The sequence below is a fragment of the Gopherus flavomarginatus genome, chromosome 10 (genome assembly GCF_025201925.1).
Source record: "Gopherus flavomarginatus isolate rGopFla2 chromosome 10, rGopFla2.mat.asm, whole genome shotgun sequence".
Lineage (NCBI taxonomy): Eukaryota > Metazoa > Chordata > Testudines > Testudinidae > Gopherus > Gopherus flavomarginatus.
Genome location: NC_066626.1, coordinates 21,322,325 through 21,346,370, shown reverse-complemented (window position 1 = coordinate 21,346,370; position 24,046 = coordinate 21,322,325). Strand labels below are relative to the sequence as shown.

Below are 24,046 nucleotides of genomic sequence, written 5' to 3'. Positions count from 1 at the left end.
ATGATCACTGGAAAGTATTGTGTTGATGTGTATCGAACTGCAGCAGAAAATTTTTCAAATATCCAAAAACAAACAGTTTCCCTCTCCTTTCACAAAGATGGCAGTTTCCTTTTTAGTAAGCTCAATGGACTGTTTTTAATTCCTGAGGTTGGTAGGGCTCAAGAGGAGAACAGACTTCAAAGTAAAAAAAAGAAAAAAAAAAGGCTGTATGAAATTCCAGCAAACACTAAAGTGTTTCACACACTAATGGAACGGATTACTTCTTCCCAGTCAAATGTCTAAAACATGCATCATGGGTAGCAAATTTATACATATAGACAAAAACCTGCATGTCAACCTGTTTATTTACAAACTGAATTCTTTAGGGAAAAACTACTTTTAAAATATGCACTTAAAATACTCATCTTGCAAATATATGATGCTCAGAGTTACTACACAACATGCCATACACTTAAGATTGGCAGAATTAATTTCAACGGATACTGAAATTTATTTTTAAGGATTTTTTCTATTTTTATCTATTTAAACTTTTACAGCTGTGCAAAATTACAGCTTTTAAGCTTTTTATCCCAATTTTTATCTATTTAAATTTTCAGAATTGCAGGAAAGCACTGGAAAAATTGGACAATGAGTGGCATGGAAGGTCACACAATTATTTAATGTCAGTAGGCATTGAGATTCAAAAAGTTATAGCTTTATAACTGTTAAAGCACAAATTGTCAACATCACCTGTCAAAAAAGTGAATATCCTTAAATCAAACACTAGATTTGTCAAGCAACATTTTTCTTACTTTGCCCAAAAGTAAATTTCAATGATCAATGGAAATATTTTTTATTGGTTTGTATGTATACAGGGAAATTGACATTTATCAACAAAAAACTAATCTGTCCAAGCCTACATACACACCATTATTAGACATGAAAACCTCGAAGTTAACTACGGCTGCAATGCAAATGAGTTGCTTATTTCATATCAGTTCCTTTATCTAAGGAGGTTGCTCCTTTGAAGTTAGAGACTTGAAGGATACCATATGGAGCAATCTCTCCATTCAGAAATATGTAGAATATACCTATGAAAACTTATGTTAAATTATGATCCTAAAGTACATCTGATATATCTAATTATATAAATCTTTCAAATAATTCATACTTACATTATCCAAATATTAAAATACTGTATTACTGTAAACAGATAAGTTTACATGTTCTTTACACTGTCCTATAGACAGTACATAATTATTAACAGTTTGGTGAAAATTTCACAATTCTTCCCCCCAAAAATCTTCTTAAGAAATTTCAGAACTTACTCTTTAACATGCTATTCTTCGCTTTCTGTTACAAAGTAGATTTAATCTATATCTAAAGCCTGTTTGAAGTTTCATAGACAACATCCTCTTAAGACTCTCTTTATAGATGATTCACCCCAGTACATGGAAAATGTGTGTGTCTCAGAAACAGCAGAACATTTTGCTACATTTCTTATGAAGTCATCTACATTGTAAATGGATGAGGTCCCCACTAAACTTTTCCCTTTAAAATACAGTCAGTGCTACTGCATTCAAATCTACAGAAATATACTGCAATGACAACATAAGGCTATTGAAAAGTACAAAGCAATTTTTTCAAATACACTATAAAAAAATCATAAAAGATGTTTAGGGCTACACTCTGCCCAGCCATTCTGTAATCTTACTGCACAGTTTGCACGTGGTCTGTTACTTAGACAAATGGAAAACAGCAGCACAACAGAGCAAAAGATATTTACCAATGACAAAGATCACAAATATTGTAGACAAAAAAAACCTAACCACCAATTTTGCATGAATAAATAGTAAGAGTAAAGCCATTAATCAGATGTTTAAAAAAATAAGGACTAAGTCAATATACAGACGCAAGAAAGAATGACCATCAAGAACAACAAAAAAAACCCAAATGACCAAACACAGACAATTTCCTACTTAGCATGGCAAGGAGAAAACCCATATAAAAGTTTTTCTGTATATTTTCATTCACAGAGTAATTGTTCTATACATGTGGATAACTTTACTATAGCTAGAGCATTGTATGCCATTATCCAGTTGACTGATTAATTCCTTTTATATAGAAATTCATCTATTATTAGGATATCTACATTTGCTATGCTCTTGTCTAACTTATCTTCTACAATGACATTAGCAAAAGGAAGAATCCTGAAAAACATCCATGTAAAACACTGGGTTATGAATAAATGTTTTTTCACCAGAAGTTTTTCCAAAGACTAACATGACTGATCAGGTTTTGGATTTTTTTTTTAAAACTAATTTTTATGACTAAAGCAGAAAACCTACGTATTGAATCTAAATAATATGCTATTTTCACAAGATTCTCTTGGCTTATCAAGCCCTATTAAAATACATTATAAATACTAAATAGTTTGCCTAATTTAGCCAGCTGAGGGCATTGTTGTGCAATTTATGCTTTACAGATTCATCGTAAGAACTAGAAAGCTGTTTTACAATTCCATTTTTAAATCATATCTATTCTCAGAGACAAAAATGTAGAAAGGGGATGGGACCAGAAACAGTGACATCTGATAAGAAAAACCCACAGTTTGGCACTCTTAAAAATTCCGAGTAAAGGTCACTATACTGAAATTTCAAATTATAATAGTATTTCCTATTCTTCAGACTCTTGTTTCTAAGATTCAAAATGACATAGTACTTTTGAAGGAAAAAAATATGTCTAATTTGAAACAGATTAAAAAAATGTAAATAAGTTTAAATACATTAAATTCTGTAGACAGACTTGCCTATCAAACTGAGTTTTTATACTTTTACTCTATTGTTATAAATAAATATTGAGAAGATTTTAGTCCTGGTTTTGCCACTAGCCTGCTAGGTGACCATCATATGCCTTAGCATCCCCATCTGTAAAACCAGAATAATGCCACTGACCTCCTTTGTAAAGCTCTTTGAGATCTATGGATGGAAAGCACTGTATAAGTGCGAGGTATCATTATAATAAATCCTAGCACGCATCTAGTGGAGAAATCTCATATTGCACCCTTCTCTTGGAATGGCTGAAGCTTTGCGAGTGGCAGTCAGGCTGAATACACAGTTTTAACTAGAGTGTAAATAGCTTACTCAAACTAGTACATTTGGGAATTCATTGATAGAGGATAGGTAAGAATCAACTGTAAGGAAGTGTGCAAAAAGTTACAGGCTATGATATAGGCTTCACTACAGTCTCCACTGCTAAGGTGTTAATGTATAAGGCTCAAATCACTGATGTGGTTTCTAATTACAAGGGACCACAGGCGCACAAAAAGGAGAGACACAGACAGACACGTCATAACTTACAGGAGTCAGCTCAGCCTCCTCTTCCGTGAAGTCAATGTGACGTTTGGACTGCTTGATGGGATGTCCCACAGAAATATTATGCTGTGAAAATGAAGGAATGGGGGAGAAGTGGGAAAATGAAAGAAAAAGGAAGAAGAGGAAAAGGCACCATTTATTATCATGCAGGAAGAGCGGGAATGAGTGGTGATGTGAACCAGTAAAAGAAAGAGAAGTGAAAATAAACATATCAAGAAACATGCAACATCCCTGCTCCTGCCCTGTTGTGCAACAACTATCAAATTTTAAGGATAAGAATAGATGCTTATTTTCCCCTTCCACCTACAAAAAATACATAATTTGTTTGTGTATTACATTCTAGACTACCAGGAAAGAAAATAGTAACCAATTTCTGATGAGTATATTTGTTTACTTTCATGTAATATACACTTCTACCTCGATATAATTTGGATATAACATGGTAAAGCAGTGCACCGGGGGGGGGGGGGGGGAAGTGCACTGCGGTACATCAAAGCAAGTTTGATATAACACAGTTTCACCTATAACAGTAAGATTTTTTGGCTCCCGAGGACAGCGTTATATCGAGGTAGAGGTGTATGTTAGTACCCATTTTTCAGCTACACTGAAACTGATTAAGAAGAAACCAGACCCCAGATAATACACATTAGTAAATAGCTATGGGTTTGTGACCTAAGATTATATTCTCTCCTTTGCACCTTTTGTCCTACCTCCCCACAAATATCCTAACCTCCAAACACAGAAAATAATGCCACTTATAGCACTACATTTTCCTCCTTAACTACTAATCTAAACCTAACAATATGTTAAACTAAAATGAAAGGCTGTTTTTGTTTTATTCATAACCAGGCACATGCAATCCTTATCCAACTGGGTAAAAATTAACCAATATCACGTGCAAGAATGAGACAGCAGCAACACAATAAATGAGCCTCCAATTGTCAACTGTCCCTTCAGTATGTCTCACTCCACAGGGTCGAGCTCCTCTATAACCCACAAAAAGCCCCAGTTTGCATTTCTGGAAGTTGTAACAGTATTTGATTTATTAAAGAAAACTACAGAAATTCCTTTCACATTTTACAATTCCACTGAATGCTGCTATGTTCCTAATTTTGGACAGCTGTTCCAAATGTGTTTTTTGGCCAAGTATGGCCAAACAAGTAATCTTGCTAATTTTACACAGATGTTGTATCTCTAGTCCTCTCTCTTCTCCACTATGAATCCCTGTACTTTTTAAACATTTAATTATTTCAGTATCAGGAGGACAAAAAACTGGTTTACAAAACAGAAAAATTTTCTGTGACCATATATTATTTACAAGCTCCCACACTAATTCATCACAGCTTTTAGGGAGAGATTCTCATTGGGAGTTCGTGCTTTTGATAGAAAACGTTTTAACAACATCACAGCATAACGCTGTCACAATCCCATTTTTCTCTCTCTCAGTTCAGATCCAGTTCCTTGGCAGAAATCTGCCTCCTCTTAAGTATGAGTTGTGCAGATTTTCTTGTGAGGTTATTCATCTAGAGGTTTTTAAACAGGGTTCTATTGATTTTTGAATTCCTGTTCAATTATTTTCTTATAGCTTGTCTTCACAGTGAGGTAACACACACTATGAGGGAGTGACTTCTAAGTCCACTAACATGTTGCACATTACTTGGCCCATTTAGACCTTGCTGGCGGGCACTAAAAGTTTTCTAGTGCTCTTTAATGTAGTGCTGTTTGAAACAGTATCAATTAATGCGCAACAAAAAGCGCATCCCAGAGTGCACATTACTCCACTCTGTACATATGCCCTTAGTTTGTCCATATTAATGGTACAGTATATATTATGCATCTGTACCTATTGAATGTGTGTGGGGATGGGCCGGGGGTGGAGGTGGAAAGAGCTATTTACATTTTCCTACTGGAGTACACTGTTCCAAACCTGTCATCTTCATTAATGGACATCTGAGGAAGGGAAAGGGAAACTGATTTCTCTCATGGGGACATGTGAAGGAGTGAAGTGTTAAAAGGCTTAGAAAGATCACTTTACTAGGGACAGCTGTGGCATCAACAGTAAACACTGATTAGTCTATTGTCATCAGCATCTCTAATCAGAAAAAGCACATGCACATTTGGATCCAAACACTTCAAGGAGGCTCTAGTTCAGCTGACTGGCAAGTGTCTATACTCCTTCCATAGATCAGGAGAAAGCCCATCATTTGACCAGCTCAATGAAGGTTGAAGTATTGAGCTAAGCCTCTTAGAAGAATACACAGTTGGGCACTGGAACTTCTCGCGTATTTGAAGTCTCCAAAAGAACACAGAAGGGAGACAGAGACAGAGAAAGAGAGCAAGCGAGCGCAGTCCTATTTAAATTTTGGCATGTGCTAAGACAGTACAGTGCTAAGGGTTATATAAGTACCTGGGTAGACAGACATCTTCATACCAATATGAGTCACCTGCAAGAGGCTGTTGGTAAGGCTTCTTAAGAAATAGATTCAGATAATAACTGGTCATAGTGAAAAATTTTAGGATTTTTTCCTATCATACACACAGTTTTCTCTTCTGTTTCAGTGGAATGAGTTCATGTTCTACTTTCAACCCATTTAAGTTTCTGGTAGACAGTGCAGTACTTAGCCAATACTTTTAAGAATTAATGTTTTTTTCTCTCTCTCTCTTACTGCTCCTTGTGTTTGCTTTTTATAGCTTTAAGAAAAGAAAGTTAAAGTGGAAAGGAAACAGTCTACTATGTTTGCCTACAAAACATATTACTTTAAAATCAAAGAGGGATCGGGGAGACAACATTTAGCCCTAAAACTGAATGTACTTAAAATATGGCTGTAGTAGCAACACCACACATTTTAAAATTTTTATTCTACAAGTCAAATATCAAATTCCTTCATTATGGTCAATTTAACCAGCCAGTTGTGACAGATGAGACATTTTTTAATTTAACTGAAATGATGCAAAAACTCCATTAGCACAGTACATCCTAAAACTATGATTAGGGAATTGGTTCAGTACTGTCTCAGAGGGAAGAATGTCACCTATCGAATGGCCAAGAGCAGGTCCTCACATCAAGTAGGTCTTCCATGGAGGTTTCCGGTCTAAACACTGCCCCAGTCTAAGCTTTCCTAGCTTGTGTGATCTGAAGACATACCACAAAGTGTCATAGCTGCAGGCATGGAAAAGCAATAAAAATAACATGTTGATTTTAAATAACTTAACACCCAAGTTATATATTAACCGAGAAAACTATATTAACTGAAATGTCAAGATATTTCAGCAATTTAACTACCAAAACTATTCATTAAATGGCTGGAAGTGAGAAAGTGCATGTAGGCTTCCAGCATGGTTACCAAGGTTGATACTATTTTCACAAATGTTGCAATGAACTACCTAAACAAATGATAAAATTGATTTGCAAACGGATCGGAGTTTTAGTTTTCTATGATCTTCCATCCAAAGTTCTTCAAATCCCTCCCCACAGTTCATCTCACTTCCATTTCTTAAAAAAACCCTCAGTAAAAACAACCAATAGTCTCCAAAAAAGACTTCTGTTACAGACTACCTTGTAGCTATAGCACATCATACAAAGAGAATGCTGTACTGTTCTTATACACAAACCACTTATGGGAGTAGCTAATGCAGATGAACATTGCAATGCGTAAACAAACAAGTTCCTAAAAATTACAAACTGATAAATTTATCTTTAAGATCTGGCAAGTTTTGATTTGTATTTCAGGAACATTTTAGTAACTGGACTGCTGATACTTGTGCTGCCAAAAAAGCTGAAAACCAGATACCGTTTCAGGATGATGGATTCACAGAATTTTTTTTTTTTTTTGGAAGTCAAAAATATCATTTGTGATGAACTGTTCAAAAAAAAAAGTGGGAAAGGGGCAGGAGAAGGAGCTGTGTTAACAAGCATGGCTAAGTCTCATATTTATTAATTCTTTCAATTTGCTAAATTTTACAGACTAACGAAAGGGTCATTGAAAGCAACCACAGCCTTCGTGGCATGTGGCCAACAGTTGGAATGCCTTAAAATAACTGACAAAGAACAAGTTTAATTTGAAACCTCATAGTTGAAGTCCCAGTCCCTGAGTGGTGCAAGTCATGACTACACATAGCTGCTTATATCCTTGATATAACTGCACACAATTCACCTGCACACAATTCAAAGAACATAAGGAACAGAACATAGGCTCCCAAATACACATACAAAAGCCAATACTCCCCATGTTAAAGAGTGCTCAACCTAGAGATGAACTAGGCCAAACTTGCTTTAAGTCATCACAAGAATAAATTAATAGATTCATGTATTACAACGCCAGAAGGGACCAATGCAATCATTCAGTCTGACCTCCAGCACTACGCAAGCCATACAACTTCTCTGAATTAATTCCTGTTTGAACTAGAGCACATATTTTACAAGAAAACGCTAAAATATAATGAAATTCAATGATCCAGGTCTATTTTGGAAGAGAGAATTGCTTACTGTAGATGGTCCACAGTCAATTTTTGTCTTTTTATGTATGAATATAGTTAAAAATATTAATATACAATATGTTAGTGGTCACCATATAAACATTTAGCAAGTTAACACAGAGATATGTGAGATCTCACACCTGTACACTAGTCTAAGGACTGGGAAGCTTTTGTTATACAGTGTCAGGAGCTGCTAACAGGGAGTTTTGCAAGGGAGTTCTCCAGGTGAAGGAGGAGCACATACAGCATCTGTGGGGACCGTGTGCTGTAGCTGGCAGTTGGAGGTGGAGCTACTAGGAAGGTTTGAAAGCTAGAAGCCTCTGGTAATTGGCTGAGCCTTAACCAGTGGGCGGGGCATTCACTCAGGCCAGGGCTTTATAAAGCTGCGCACAAGCGACCAGGGAGCTTAGCAAACAGGAGCTGCTAACAGGGAGTTTTGCAAGGGAGTTTGGAAGGGGAGTAGGAAGGGAGGAGGGGTCCCTTGTCGGTCTCATCTGTGACCCATTGGTCCCTTGAACCCATAACCTGATCCATATCGAAAACCTTTCTGTTTACAGCAAAGAGGAGCGGACAGAGAGCTGTAGACGGGAATTTGAGAGTTTGACAGAGGGAGGCTTACAATGGTGAGGAGGACCCGCAACACCTGTGCCAGCACTGCTTCTGTCTCCTCCACCTGCGCCTGTAGCCAGACAGAGCACCAAAGCATGGATGCTTTTACCCAGATTCTGGTGTGGGCTTGCAAAGACTGTAATTTGCAATTTCCACTTACTGATATCCAGGCTGGGGGTTGCATCCAATGTGAAACGTGCCTACTGGTGGAATCTCTCAGGCAGCAGGTGGGAGAGCTACAGGAGGAGGTGGCCAGGCTGAGGAACATCCATGTCCATGAGCAATTCCTGGACAGTATCCATGTGGAGACAGCTGATGGTGCTGTCCGAGTTGACAGGACTACTGACACTCCAGTGGAAGAGGAGATGCCTCAGGGTGTACCTGACACACCAGTGGAGGAGGAGGCTCAGGGTGGACACAGCCAGCTGGTTACTTCTAGCAGCAGGCAGTGCTCCACTGCTGCTGCGAACCCTCCTGTTGTGGTAAAAGATACAGGAGAGAAGAAATCACCCCCAACAGTTAAGGGGGTGAAGCCTCGTACCCCTAAGGCTGGGAGGTCTGCTGCCACCACTGATAAGAAACGTAGGGTAGTGGTGGTTGGAGACTCTCTGCTGAGGGGGACGGAGACACCCATCTGTTGCCCTGACCGTTCATCCCGGGAGGTATGCTGCCTGCCAGGGGCCCGTATCCGAGATGTTACAGAGGCTTTGTCGAGGATTATCCGGCCTTCTGACTACTATCCCATGCTACTCATCCATGTGGGCACAAATGATACTGCGAGGTGTGACGCTGAGCAGATCAAGAGTGACTACAGGGCTCTGGGAGTACGGGTTAAGGAGTTTGGAGCGCAGGTGGTATTCTCTTCGATTCTTCCTGTTGAAGGTAGGGGTCCGGGCAGAGACAGATGCATCGTGGAGGTGAATGCCTGGCTGCGAAGATGGTGTCGCCAGGAGGGCTTTGGTTTCCTCGACCACGGGATGCTACTTGAGGAAGGACTGCTAGGAACAGATGGCGTTCACCTTTCGAAAAGGGGAAAGGCCTTATTTGCGCACAGACTGGCTAACCTGGTAAGGAGGGCTTTAAACTAGGTTCGACGGGGACAGGTGAGCAAAGCCCACAGGTAAGTGGGGAACAAGACCTGGGAGATGGGTTGGAAACAGGAGGGAGCACGGGCTATAATGGCAGAGAGGAAGGAGGGTCAGGGCAAAGCTGGGAGGCAAAATCAAACCAGTATCTTAGATGCCTTTATACAAATGCAAGAAGTATGGGTAATAAGCAGGAAGAACTGGAAGTGCTAATAAATAAATACAACTATGACATTATTGGCATTACTGAAACTTGGTGGGATAATACACACGACTGGAATGTTGGTGTGGATGGGTATAGTTTGCTCAGGAAGGATAGACAGGGGAAAAAGGGAGGAGGTGTTGCCTTATATATTAAAAATGTACACACTTGGACTGAGGTGGAGATGGACATAGGAGACGGAAGGGTGGAGAGTCTCTGGGTTAGGCTAAAAGGGGTAAAAAACACAGGTGATGTCGTGCTGGGAGTCTACTACAGGCCACCTAATCAGGCGGAAGAGGTGGATGAGGCTTTTTTCAAACAACTAACAAAATCATCCAAAGCCCAAGATTTGGTGGTGATGGGGGACTTCAACTATCCAGATATATGTTGGGAAAATAACACCGCGGGGCACAGACTATCCAATAAGTTCCTGGACTGCACTGCAGACAACTTTTTATTTCAGAAAGTTGAAAAGCTACTAGGGGGGAAGCTGTTCTAGACTTGATTTTAACAAATAGGGAGGAACTTGTTGAGAATTTGAAAGTAGAAGGAAGCTTGGGTGAAAGTGATCATGAAATCTTAGAATTTGCAATTCTAAGGAAGGGTAGAAGGGAGTACAGCAGAATAGAGACAATGGATTTCAGGAAGGCAGATTTTGGTAAGCTCAGAGAGCTGATAGGCAAGGTCCCATGGGAATTAAGACTGAGGGGAAAAACAACTGAGGAAAGTTGGCAGTTTTTCAAAGGGACGCTATTAAGGGCCCAAAAGCAAGTTATTCCGATGGTTAGGAAAGATAGAAAATGTGGCAAAAGACCACCTTGGCTTACCCTTGAGATCTTGCGTGACCTGCAAAAGAAAAAGGCGTCATATAAAAAATGGAAACTAGGTCAGATCACGAAGGATGAATATAGGCAAATAACACAGGAATGCAGAGGCAAGATTAGAAAAGCAAAGGCACAAAATGAACTCAAACTAGCTATGGGAATAAAGGGAAACAAGAAGACTTTTTATCAATACATTAGAAGCAAGAGGAAGACTAAGTACAGGGTAGGCCCACTGCTCAATGCGGAGGGGGTAACAGTAACGGGAGACTTGGAAATGGCAGAGATGCTTAATGACTACTTTGTTTCGGTCTTCACTGAGAAGTCTGAAGGAATGTCTAGTATAGTGAATGCTTACGGGAAGAGGGTAGGTTTAGAAGAGAAAATAAGGAAAGAGCAAGTAAAAAATCACTTAGAAAAGTTAGATGCCTGCAAGTCACCAGGGCCTGATGAAATGCATCCTAGAATACTCAAGGAGTTAATAGAAGAGGTATCTGAGCCTCTAGCTATTATCTTTGGGAAATCATGGGAGACGGGGGAGATTCCAGAAGACTGGAAGGAGGCAAATATAGTGCCCATCTATAAAAAGGGAAATAAAAACAACCCAGGAAACTACAGACCAGTTAGTTTAACTTCTGTGCCAGGGAAGATAATGGAGCAGGTAATCAAAGAAATCATCTGCAAACACTTGGAAGGTGGTAAGGTGATAGGGAATAGCCAGCATGGATTTGTAAAGAACAAATCATGTCAAACTAATCTGATAACATTCTTTGATAGGATAACGAGCCTTGTGGATAAGGGAGAAGCGGTGGATGTGATATATCTAGACTTCAGTAAGGCATTTGATACAGTCTCACATGATATTCTTATAGATAAGCTAGGAAAGTACAATTTAGATGGGGCTACTATAAGGTGGGTGCATAACTGGCTGGATAACCGTACTCAGAGAGTAGTTGTTAATGGCTCCCAATCCTGCTGGAAAGGTATAACAAGTGGGGTTCCGCAGGGTTCTGTTTTGGGACCGGTTCTGTTCAATATCTTCATCAACGATTTAGATGTTGGCATAGAAAGTACGCTTATTAAGTTTGCGGACGATACCAAACTGGGAGGGATTGCAACTGCTTTGGAGGACAGGGTCAAAATTCAAAATGATCTGGACAAGTTGGAGAAATGGTCTGAAGTAAACAGGATGAAGTTCAATAAAGATAAATGCAAAGTGCTCCACTTAGGAAGGAACAATCAGTTTCACACATACAGAATGGGAAGAGACTGTCTAGGAAGGAGTATGGCAGAAAGAGATCTAGGGGTCATAGTGGACCACAAGCTTAATATGAGTCAACAGTGTGATACTGTTGCAAAAAAAGCAAACGTGATTCTGGGATGCATTAACAGGTGTGTTGTAAACAAGACACGAGAAGTCATTCTTCCGCTTTACTCTGCGCTGGTTAGGCCTCAACTGGAGTATTGTGTCCAGTTCTGGGCACCGCATTTCAAGAAAGATGTGGAGAAATTGGAGAGGGTCCAGAGAAGAGCAACAAGAATGATTAAAGGTCTTGAGAACATGACCTATGAAGGAAGGCTGAAGGAATTGGGTTTGTTTAGTTTGGAAAAGAGAAGACTGAGAGGGGACATGATAGCAGTTTTCAGGTATCTAAAAGGGTGTCATCAGGAGGAGGGAGAAAACTTGTTCACCTTAGCCTCCAATGATAGAACAAGAAGCAATGACCTTAAACTGCAGCAAGGGAGATTTAGGTTGGACATTAGGAAAAAGTTCCTAACTGTCAGGGTAGTTAAACACTGGAATAGATTGCCTAGGGAAGTTGTGGAATCTCCACCTCTGGAGATATTTAAGAGTAGGTTAGATAAATGTCTATCAGGGATGGTTTAGACAGTATTTGGTCCTGCCATGAGGGCAGGGGACTGGACTCGATGACCTTTCGAGGTCCCTTCCAGTCCTAGAGTCTATGAGTCTATGAGTCAGATACTACAGGTGTTAATTTAATGATGGCTGTCATACAAACCCACAAAAGAACTAAGATACAGTTGCTGAGGGAGTCAAACTTTGAATTTCATTTCTTATGTTTATTTAATTAACATTATCATTATCTTACACTGAATCTGTTTTTTTGGGCCGTTAAATTTAACACCTCATATAGTCTGATTTAAGTTTTGAAATGTGCCTCCAAAGCTCCATTATCTTTCCATCAAAGATGTACTAACTATGCTGAGTGAATTCTGGTGCAATGCCTATAATTATTTTCAAATACGTATACAGAGGTTCCTTCTCTGTCCTGATTTCTACATCTTACACCTTGTAGATAAGTTTAAATTAGGGTTGTCGCACTATTAAAATGATTAATCATGCTGTTAAGCAATAATAGAAAACTATTTACATATTCTGGATGTTTTCTACATTTTCAAATATATTGATTTCAATTACAACATAGAATACAGATTGTACAGTGCTCACTTTATATTTTTGATTACAAATATTTGCACTGTAAAAAACAAGAAATAGTATTTTTCAATTCACCTACTGTAAGTACTGTAGTGCAATCTCTTTATCATGAAAGTTGAACTTACAAATGTAGAATTACGTACAAAAAACCCTGCATTCAAAAATAAAAATGTAAAACTTTAGCACCTTCAAGTTCACTCAGTCCTACTTCTTATTCAGCCAGTCAGGCAAACAAGTTTGTTTACATTTGCAGAAGATAATGCTGCCTGCTTCTGGTTTACAATGTCATCTGAAAGTGAGAAAAGGCATTTGCATGGCACTGTTGTAGCTGGCATCGCAAGATATTTATTTGCCAGAGGGGCTAAAGATTCATATGTCCCTTCATGCTTTAACCACCATTCCAGAGGACATGCGTCCATGTTGATGATAGGTTTTGCTTGATAACAATCCAAAGCAGTGCGGATCGACACGTGTTCATTTTCATCATCATGAGTCAGATGCCACCAGCAGAAGGTTGATTTTCTTTTTTGGTGGTTCGGGTTCTGTAGTTTCCGCATGCTCTGTCCCGATCAGATTTTGGAAGGCACTTCAGATTCTTAAATCTTGTGTCGAGTTCTGTAGCTATCTTTAGAATCCTCATACTGGAATCTTCTTTGCATTTTGTCAAATCTGCAGTGAAAGTGTTCTTAAAATGAACCACGTGCTATAACGTGAAATATATCGCAGAATGCAGGTAAAGCAGAGCAGGGGACATACAATTCTACCCCAAGGAGTTCAGTCACAAATGTAATTAACACTTTTTTTTTTTTAAACAAGCGTCATAATCATGGAAGCATGTCCTCTGGAATGGTGGCCAAAGCATAAAGGAGCAAACAAATGTTTATCATATTTGGCACGTAAATACCTTGCAATGCCAACTGCAAAGAAAGAACTTTGCCAGCAGACTGAGGGATTGGTGAGGCCAAACCTGGAGCACTGTGTCCAGTTTTGGGCTCCCCTCTATGAAAAGGATGTGTACAAACTGGAGAGAGTCCAGTGGAGGTCAACGAAAATGATTAGGGAGCTGAGGCACATGACTTATGAGGAGAGGCTGAGAGAACTGGGCTTATTTAGTCTGCAGAAAAGAGGAGTCGGACGGATTTGATAGCAGTCTTCAGCTACCTGAAGGTGGATTCCAAAGAGGATGGAGCTAGGCTGTTCTCAGTGGTGGCAGATGACAGAACAAGAAGCAATGGTCTCAAGCGGCAGTGGAGGTCTAGGTTGGATATTAGGAAAAACTATTGCACTAGGAGGGCAGTGAAGCACTGGAATGGGTTACGTAGGGAGGTGGTGGAATCTCCAGCCTTAGAGGTTTTTAAGGCCCGGTTTGACAAAGCCCTGGCTGGGATGATTTAGTTGGGGTTGGTCCTACTTTGAGCAGGGGGTTGGACTAGATGACCTTGTGAGGTCTCTTCCAACCCTAATCTTCTATGATTCCAAAAAGAGGGCAGTATTATCACCTGTAAATGAAAACAAACTTGTTTGTCTTAGCGATTGGCTGAAGGACTAAGCTGACTTGTAGACCCTGAAGTTTTACATCATTTTGTTTTTGTATTCTTTTTTATTTCAATTACAACATAGGATACAATATATATATGGATATGTAGAAAAACATCCACAATATTTAATACATTTCAATAGGTATTCTATTGTTTGACAGTGCGATTAAAACTGCGATTAACAGTGATGAATTTTTTAAATCGTGATTTTTTTTGTTAATCACACGCGTTAACTGTGATTGACACCCCTGGTATTTTTCATCATTTTTACAGTGCAAATATTTGTAATAAATAATAAAAAGTGAGCACTGTACACTTTGCAGTCTGTGTTGTAATTGAATCAATATATTTGAAAATGCAGAAAAACATCCACAAGTATTTAATAAATTTCAATGGGTATTCTATTGTTTAACAGTGTGACTAATCACGATTAATTTTTTTAGTCAACCACACGAGTCAACTGCGATTAATTGACAGCCCTTGTTTAAATATGAACAAGTACAAAATCAAATTCAGTTAACTGAAACTACTTATTGCTAAGTGATGTATTATCATGGTATGGAAGCCAGAGTCTCCTGCAGTCACACAAACTGAATTACAGATTTTAAGAACTATCACATTAGGAAAAAATGCAGTACTATGCCAGAATCCAAATGGCAGACTTCAAAATTATCTGCAAGCCCTTGAGTATACACAGTACCCTAACAATGACCGCCCATGAATGGATCTTTTCACCAAACGTCAGATACAAAAACTAGCTCGGTGGGCATGACTGATGTTCTGCTCCATCCCCCACCTCACCCCCATTATCGCCTTCCCTCTACTGCTGCCCTATAAAGAGCTCTGTGCAAGAAATTCTCTAGGGGACAGAATTAGTCAAATCATGATCTACTTTCCTTCTCTTCATTAATACTATTATTAAATTAGAAGCGTTACCTGTAAATTAAGTTTTTGCATCTCAGAAAGTTCAGGATAAATCTTTTGGGTCAGTTACTCATTATGTAAGTAAAAGGGAGAAGTACCAATCAAACTGCAATATCATCTGAGCTGCAAGTATTAATCAAGTAATGATTTGTGAAATAATTTACGGAAAACCAAACTGCTTCATTGCAAACGTTTCACCAAGGCTTCCCTTCTCTCTACCCAAGAAGTCGTTACAACCCATAGGGAACCTATGGGCAAACAATTTCCCATTACTCCCAAGTCAAGGTACCTTTAGAGGCCTTCCCTTTCCCTAGGCCTCTAAAGTGAATAACTGAACACTCTAATTTCTTTCCAGACAGAATTTCAGATCAACCTTGTATACATCTAAAAAACAATGGGTGTTTTCATTTAGTGTTACTCGGGTGTTGTCATTCTTCTCTCATTCCAATAAAACCTGGGGAAGGGGAAAAAAGACAATTCCTTAAAACCACTCTACTGCTGAACAAGATAAAAAAAGGATGTCAAAAGGGCAGAGCTGCCAAGCCATTGACCCTTCTTATAGAAACTACAGTAGCAAAGAAAAAGATTTCAAATGTTGGCAGCCTTAGGGACATAGAAGGTCAAAAGAGAGACAAGGCAGAGTAAACGACTAAACTCAAGGTTCCACATTAAGGACAACTTGCCTAACAAAGGATTTGGTAAGGAGGGCCCACTTAGGGACTTTGTCCACGGAGAATATTAAGGGCAAAACTTTTGCTTCCAGATCCACTCAATTCTCTCAATGATTCGTCATTTTCACTATAGGCAAGAGCTTAGAATACAGCCCCAGCAGAGAGAGATTTAGGTAGCAAGGTCTTTGAAGAAAATCTTAAATTTAAGTAATGGAACAGGAAATAACTTCTTTGTGCAGATACCAGGAGAGAAACCTTTTCCAAATCCTACAGGAGATACCTTTTCCTTTTAGTTCAACTAGTTAGGAGAGGCAGTACAGTAGTGGTTGTCTAAAACTGTCCTTTCTATCAAGGAATCTCTGAAAGCTGTGTGCTCCAGCCTTTTCTCTCAAGTGCAACTGGACAGAAGGACAAGATTTGGGGGTTTGTTTCTTTCTTTTCTCCAGAAAACTGTCCCCACCTGGTTTGTAATGGAAGAAGTTCCAAAGTTTTGCTTGGATGTGTAACAGGGCCAGATGGGAGAGAAGTAGTGTAGGCTTCCTATGACTAGCCAAAAAGGCACTGAAATTTGATGAACCCTCTAAGGGTTCATCATCTGAGGTCTTCTAACAACCCACACTGTAATGGCTACAAGCTCGATTCAGCCGTGTCCAGACATATAGCCAGAGTAATCTCTTCATTAAGAGAAGCTAAGATGGCCCGAGTCATGAAGATAAATGTTAAACCACACAGGACATACGCCTTTTGGAAGGACAGAGGCAGTTCTTTAGGAAATCACCAGGAACTCTCCCAGCCTTCACCGGATAGTGAGCCACCAAATGAAAAGTTTTGCAGGAGCTCTGCACATTTCTTTTCTGAGGGGAATCCTGCCTCTCTTTTTCAGTTGTGAGGATGGATTTAATCAAGCACAGGCTACTGTGGAGTTTATTTTTGGAGTGCTTAAGTATCGTGCATAGGAACAAGTGAGAGTGGATGAATGGAGAACCGCATCTGGGTTTTTCTCTCTCAACAAATCAGGAGAAGTTCCCCTGAGCTAAAGAATTTAGTTCTAAATAGTTAATTAATGATTTTTCAGAAATAAGGCAACCTCTCTAACAGAGGAGTCAGGCACTTCCTCGGGGTAGTGAGATAAAACAGACAAAAAACGTAGTAAAACAACACATTCTCATTAAACAGATTGGATGTAGCTACTACTACCCCAAAGAAAGGAAATAGGATTTGGCTCACACACTCATATCAAATGACTAACAGACCCTTGTTACCTTCCTCAAAGAGAGCATTCTTATCAACTTATCTGGGCAGAGAAACAATAGACACATTCTTTTGAGAAGGAATCAGTCTCCTCATGTTAAAAAGGGGAATGGTTTACAAGGCCAGCTCATACTCACATCTATGACAGCTTTCAGGTTTCTCAGACTTGCAGTCAATGGTTCAGAGTTGTGAAAGCAGTACAAACCAACCCAGTAATCATGGATTAGAGTAATCTGTCACATAAACTTATGCACACAAAAAAGGAACTTCTTCCCCACCTCCTCTTCTATCTACCTTTCGATTTATTGAGATTAACCCCTTTTTTCTTTTTTAAAAAAAAAAAAAGGGTCATCAAGGAGCAACAGACTGCTTATTACTCACTCCATAGCAAGAACTAGAAAATCCAGGAAAGACAGAATGCAGGATTATGTCTTCTTTGCCAAAACTTTTCAAGCAACCTGACTGATGCTTCAGGATATCATTTGCAAGGTCAGACTGACTGAGACAAGAGTCTCAAACTGATGAATCAGCTGCAGAAAATACATTGAACTAAAAAAGTTAACATACAAATCTTGGATCTAAGCTTTTCCTGTACTATGCGCATCTACCAAAAAAACCTCAATTTACGTAACACCTTTGTCTACTTAGACTGAATTTGATCCACAGGTGCTATTTACACAGAGCTACACATGCAGAAACACACACAGGAAGGAACAGAACAATTTACACATTTTTAACCTCCTATTTCAGTGCTTTTGTGGCCAATCATGGGATAACTTACTGTGCACAAAGCAATGCTATGTATTAAGTTGATGAATTTTTGAAGTGTTTTGGGGAAAAAAAGGAAAAAATCTTCAATGAAGATGAACATAAAAATTCAGTATGTTTAAAACATTATTTGAAGGTCCGAAACATCAGACTACAAAAAATATTTATTGGATTAATAAATTAACTATTTCATGAGTCAGACTGACAGGGTTTTCTTGGTTTATTTTTAATGATAGGCTCAAAGATTCAGTATATTATTGGGGCCTGTTTCACTGAAAAAGCTGACAAACTCTGCACCTATACACTTCTGAAGCTTCACTCAGGTACAAGGCAGCCAGGAGAGAACAGGCAATGATAAATGCACTCACTATAAAAGATGGTTACTCACCTTTGTAACTGTTGGTCTTCGAGATGTGTTGCTCATATCCATTCCACTTAGGTGTTCGCGCGCCGCGTGCATGTTCGTCGGAGATTTTTACCCTAGCAAAACTCGGTGGACCGGCAGGGCGCCCCTTGGAGTGGCGCTGCTACGGTGCCGGATATATACCCCTGCCGGCCCCTCCGCTCCTCAGTTCCTTCTTGCCGGCTACTCCGAAAGTGGGGAAGGAGGGCGGGTGTGGAATGGATATGAGCAACACATCTCGAAGAACAACAGTTACAAAGGTGAGTAACCGTCTTTTCTTCTTCGAGTGCTTGCGCATATCCATTCCAGTTAGGTGATTCCCAAGCCTTACCTAGGTGGTGAGGTTGAAGTGAGACGTTGCGGAATGTAAGACCGCTGAGCCAAAGGCGGCATCGGCTCTAGACTGCTCGACCAGTGCATAGTGGGATGCAAAAGTATGGACGGAAGACCAGGTGGCTGCGCGACATATTTCCTGGATGGGAACATGGGCCAGGAAAGCGGCAGACGAGGCTTGAGCCCGAGTAGAGTGGGCGGTGAGATGGCCAGTCGGAACGAGGGCCAAGTCGTAGCATGTCCAGATACAGGATGTCACCCAGGACGAGAGCCTCTGGGAAGAGAGAGACATGCCTTTCATGCGCTACGCGACTGCTACAAATAACTGAGGCGAGCGTCTGAAAGGTTTGATCCTCTGGATGTAAAAGGCGAGGGACCGGCGGACATCCAGGGTATGTAGCTGTTGTTCCCGGCGCAATGCGTGTGGCTTCGGGAAGAAGACTAGTAGAAAAATGTCTTGATTGATGTGGAAGGCAGAGACCACCTTGGGAAGGAAAGCCAGGTGCGGTCACAGCTGTACCTTGTCCTTGTGGAATATCGTATACGGGGGATCTACCATCAAAGCACGAAGCTCCGATACTCGTCTGGCCGAGGTGATAGCGACGAGGAAGGCTGTCTTCCAGGATAGGTACAGCAGCAAGCATGTGGCTAACGGCTCAAAGGGAGGGCCCGTGAGCCTAGCTAATACAAGGTTGAGATCCCAGGTAGGGGAAGGGTGCTTAACCTGAGGGTAGAGCTGCTCCAAGCCCTTAAGGAATCTGGAAACTATAGGGTGAGAGAAGATTGAACTGCCAGATTCCCCAGGATGGAAGGTGGAAATAGTGGCCAGATGCACCCTTATCGAAGAGAGCGCCAGGCCCTGCTCCTTGAGGTACCATAAGTAGTCCAAGATAATGAGGACCGATACGCCTTCGGGAATAAAGTTATGCTGGGTGCACCAGTGGGAGAAGTGCTTCCACTTGGCGAGATATGTCACCTGCGTGGAAGGCTTTCTGCTTCCCAGTAAGACCTGTTGCACTGGGGTGGAACAGAGCAATTCGGATTGGTTTAACCAGACAGCAGCCATGCTGTCAGGTGGAAGGACTGCAGGTCCGGGTGGTGAAGTCTGCCGAAGTCCTGTGTTATGAGGTCCGGGCAGAGTGGCAGAGGTATTGGGTCCGCTAGAGATAGGTCGAGCCGCATAGTGTACCAGTGCTGCCTCGGCCAGCCGGAGCGATCAGGATCAGCTGGGCCCTGTCCCTGAGGAGCTTGAGCAGGACTCTGTGGACTAGGGGAAAGGGTGAAAAGGCATAAAGTAGACGACCTTCCCAGGGAATTAGGAACGCGTCCGAGAGGGAGCCTGGGGAGCGACCCTGCAGGGAGCAGAACACCTGGCATTTCCTGTTCTCTCGGGAGGCAAAGAGGTCTATCTGGGGAAAGCCCCACTTCCGGAATACTGAAAGGAGGATGTCCGGACAGATGGATCACTCGTGGGACAGGAAGGACCTGCTCAGGTGATCCGCGAGAGAGTTCCAGACTCCCGGGAGAAAGGAGGCTACCAGGTCTATTGAGTGGGCTATGCAGAAGTCCCACAGTTGCATCACCTCTTGACAAAGGGGGGAGGACTGCATCCCTCCCTGCTTGTTTATGTAATACATGGCTGTTGTGTTGTCTGTGAATACTGCAACACAACGGCCCTGTAGGTGATGCTGGAAGGTCTGGCACGCCAGTCGGACCGCTCTCAGTTCGCGGACATTGATGTGAAGCGCCAGCTCCTGAAAGGATCAAAGGCCTTGGGTGCGAAGGTGTCCTAAGTGAGAGCCTCAGCCGAGAGAGGAAGCGTCTGTTGTCAGGGACACAGAGGCCTGCGACGGATGGAACGGACGACCGGCACACACCAGGGAGGGTGTCAGTCACCAGTCGAGGGAGCCCAGAACACGTGGTGGAACCGTGATTATCATGTCTATGGCATCCCTGCGTGGACGATAGACTGAGGCGAGCCAAGTCTGAAGAGAACGCATGCGCAGTCTCGCGTGCTTCGTAACGAAGGTGCGCGCAGCCATGTGACCGAGGCGGCCGAGGCAGGTGCGGACAGAGGTTGTTGGGAAGCTTTGTAGTCGTTGTATAAGGGAGACTATAGCCTGAAACCGTGGTGGGGGCAAGCTGGTCATTGCAAGATTGGAGTCCAGCATGGCCCCTATGAATTCTATCCTCTGCATAGGTAGCAGAATGGATTTGTCCAGATTGATTATCAGGCCTAGACGGGTGAATAGGGCCTTGATGACGTTTACATGAGCGGTGACCTGAGCCTCGGAGGTCCCTCGAATAAGCCAGTCGTCTAGGTATGGGAAGACATGTATTCGACGACGGCGGAGGGAGGCGGCGACTACCGCCATACACTTCATGAATACCCAAGGGGCTGAGGAGAAGCCAAAAGGAAGGACCGCAAATTGGTAATGTTGACGATTCACCACAAAGCGTAGGTACTGTCTGTGCGGAGGGTAAATCGCGATGTGGAAATACGCGTCCTTCATGTCGAGAGCAGCATACCAATCTCCGGGATCCAGGGAAGGGATGATGGTTCCCAGGGATACCATGCGGAACTTGAACTTTCTCATGAATTTGTTCAGTCCTCGCAGGTCCAGGATAGGCTGGAGGCCCCCTTTTGCCTTGGGAATTAGGAAATATCTGGAATAGAACCCCTTGCCCCTTAATTCCTCCGGAACCTCCTCTATAGCTCCCATCACAAAGAGCCTCGAAACCTCCTGCAGAAGAAGTTGCTCGTGAGAGGGGTCCCTGAAGAGGGACGAGGAGGGAGGGTGGGAAGGTGAGGTTGAAACAAACTGAAGACGGTAGCCACACTCCACCGTGCGGAGGACCCAACGGTCCGAAGTCAGCTGGGACCACGCAGGGAGGAATGCGGCAAGGCGGCTGGCGAACTGAAAAGGATCCTGGGAGGTCATTGGTACAGTGCTCTCGGGCACACCCTCAAAAGTTGGGCTTCGGTCCCGCCGGTGGCTTGGTTGGACCGGAATTGTTACCCCTCTGAGGTCCAGACTGTCGTCTGCGAGAGGTACGACCTCGCCTTCTCGTGAAGTCTTGCCTTGGGCGAGGCGGGGGGTAGGTGCACTGAGGTTGTGACTGGAAAGATCGTCTTTGAGTCTGCGGCGTATGCATTCCCAGCGAACGCATAATTACGCGATTGTCCTTCAGACTCTGTAGCCGAGGGTTCGTCCTCTGGGAGAAGAGGCCCTGGCCATCAAAAGGTAGGCCCTGTATAGTGTACTGAAGTTCAGGTGGCAGGCCTGACACCTGCAGCCACGATATAAGTCGCATGGCAATTCCAGAGGCGACGATTCTAGCTGCAGAATCGGCGGCATCCAGCGAGGCCTGGAGGGAGGTCCGCGCAACTTTCTTCCCTTCCTCCAGGAGAGCTGTGAATTCCTGGCGGGAGTCCTGCGGGACGAGCTCTGCAAACTTCCCTATTGCCTCCCAGGTGTTGTAGCTGTACCTACTCAGGAGGGCTTGCTGGTTCGCCACCCTGAGTTGGAGGCCTCCCGCGGAATAGATCTTTCTCCCCAACAAATCCATTCGCCTGGCCTCCCTTGATTTAGGAGCAGGGGCTTGCTGGCCATGGCGCTCCCGTACACTGATGGATTGAACAACCAATGAACAAGGAGGGGGATGGATGTATATACAGGTACTTGTACCCTTTGGAGGGTACCATGTATTTACGTTCAACCCCTCTGGCTGTGGGCGGTATGGATGCCGGGGATTGCCAGATGGTATCCGCTCTAGCCTGGATCCAGTGGATGAAGGGGAGAGCCACCCTGGCTGGAGCCTCCGCTGACAGTATACTGACAACTGGGTCGTCCACCTCAGGAACTTCCTCTACGGGCAAGTTGATACTGAAGGCGATGCGGCGCAGAAGGTCCTGGTGTGACCTGAGGTTGATTGGGGGTGGTCCAGATGTAGACGTTCCCGCCACCGCTTCATCCGGGGAAGAAGAGGATGAAACCCCTGTCATAAACAGATAGTTAAGGGTTAACATCTCTTTTACCTGTAAAGGGTTAACAAACAGGGAACCAAACACATGACCAGGAGACCAATCAGGAGACAAGATACTTTCAAATCTCGGTAGAGGGAAGCCTTTGTTTGTGGTTTTTGTATTTTTGTTTTTTTCTCTCTGGGTCCTGGAAGGGACTGGACGTGCAACCAGGTTTCTTGCCAATCTCCCTGCTACAATCTTTTATAGTGAGTAATTTAGTAAGAAAGGTGGTTATAGTCTTTTGATTGTTTCTGTATTTCCAAATGTGTAGTTTGCTGGAAGTATTTTAAATTGTATCTTGCTGGGGGGGAGGCTTCTTTTAGTTTCTATAAGCTGACAGACCCTGTAACTTTTTACCATCTAAATTGCAGAGATAAACTTTTATCTTTTTTCTTTCTTTTTATTGAAAGCTTTGCTTTGAGCCTTAACTAGGAGAAAAAAATCAGGCAGGTCTTAAAGGAACTGAGTCTGTACACCAGGGAATTGGTGGGGAGAAGGGAAAGAGAGCAGGGGGGAGAAGGGAAAAGTGAATTTCCTCTTTGTTTTAGATTCATGGAGTTTGAATCTGGATTGCCTCTGGGTGAAGGGAAAAGAGAAGGGGGGAAGGTATCATTCCTCTCTGTGTGGTGATTCAAAGAGTTGAATCACGGTGATCTCCTAGTGTACCCAGGGTGGGAAAGAGCTGGGAGGAAGAAAGGAGGGGGAAGGGAAATGGTTTATTCCCCTTTGTTGTGAGACTGAAGGAATTTGGGTCTTGGGGTCCCCAGGGAAGGTTTTGGGGGAGACCAGAGTCTATCAGGCACTCTACTTTAAGTCCTGATTGGTGGCAGCACAACAGGATCTAAGCTGGTAATTAAGCTTAGGGGAATTCATACTAGTACCCACATTTTGGACGCTAAGGTTCAGATTTGGGAATGATATTATGACAACCCCGGGGACAAGCGGGTCTTGGATCGATTCCTGGTCTTGGGGGATGTCCTGAGGCGGCGGATCTTGTGGGTCTGGTACGTGGGCTGGAGATTCCTCCGTACCCGCTGGGGGAGATCTGCTCACCGTGGTCTCTGGCGCCCGATGCTCAGAAGGACCGGAGCGCGGTGGTATATGTGGATCACCTTGGGTTTGGTGGT

At 42.3% G+C, this 24,046-nt stretch overlaps 1 protein-coding gene across 4 annotated transcripts in view; it reads right to left on the bottom strand.

Moving 5' to 3' along the window:
- RAPH1 (Ras association (RalGDS/AF-6) and pleckstrin homology domains 1) overlaps positions 1 to 24,046 on the bottom strand; it is a 155,855-nt gene that overhangs the window by 53,531 nt on the left and 78,278 nt on the right. For 2 of the 4 annotated variants that reach the window (XM_050969561.1, XM_050969562.1), the window contains exon 5: positions 3,339 to 3,419. The exons of the other annotated variants lie outside the window; for them this stretch is intronic. In XM_050969561.1, coding sequence (XP_050825518.1) covers positions 3,339 to 3,419 — 81 coding nt within the window. The remainder of the gene's footprint in view (positions 1 to 3,338; positions 3,420 to 24,046) is intronic. 4 annotated transcript variants of the gene reach the window in all.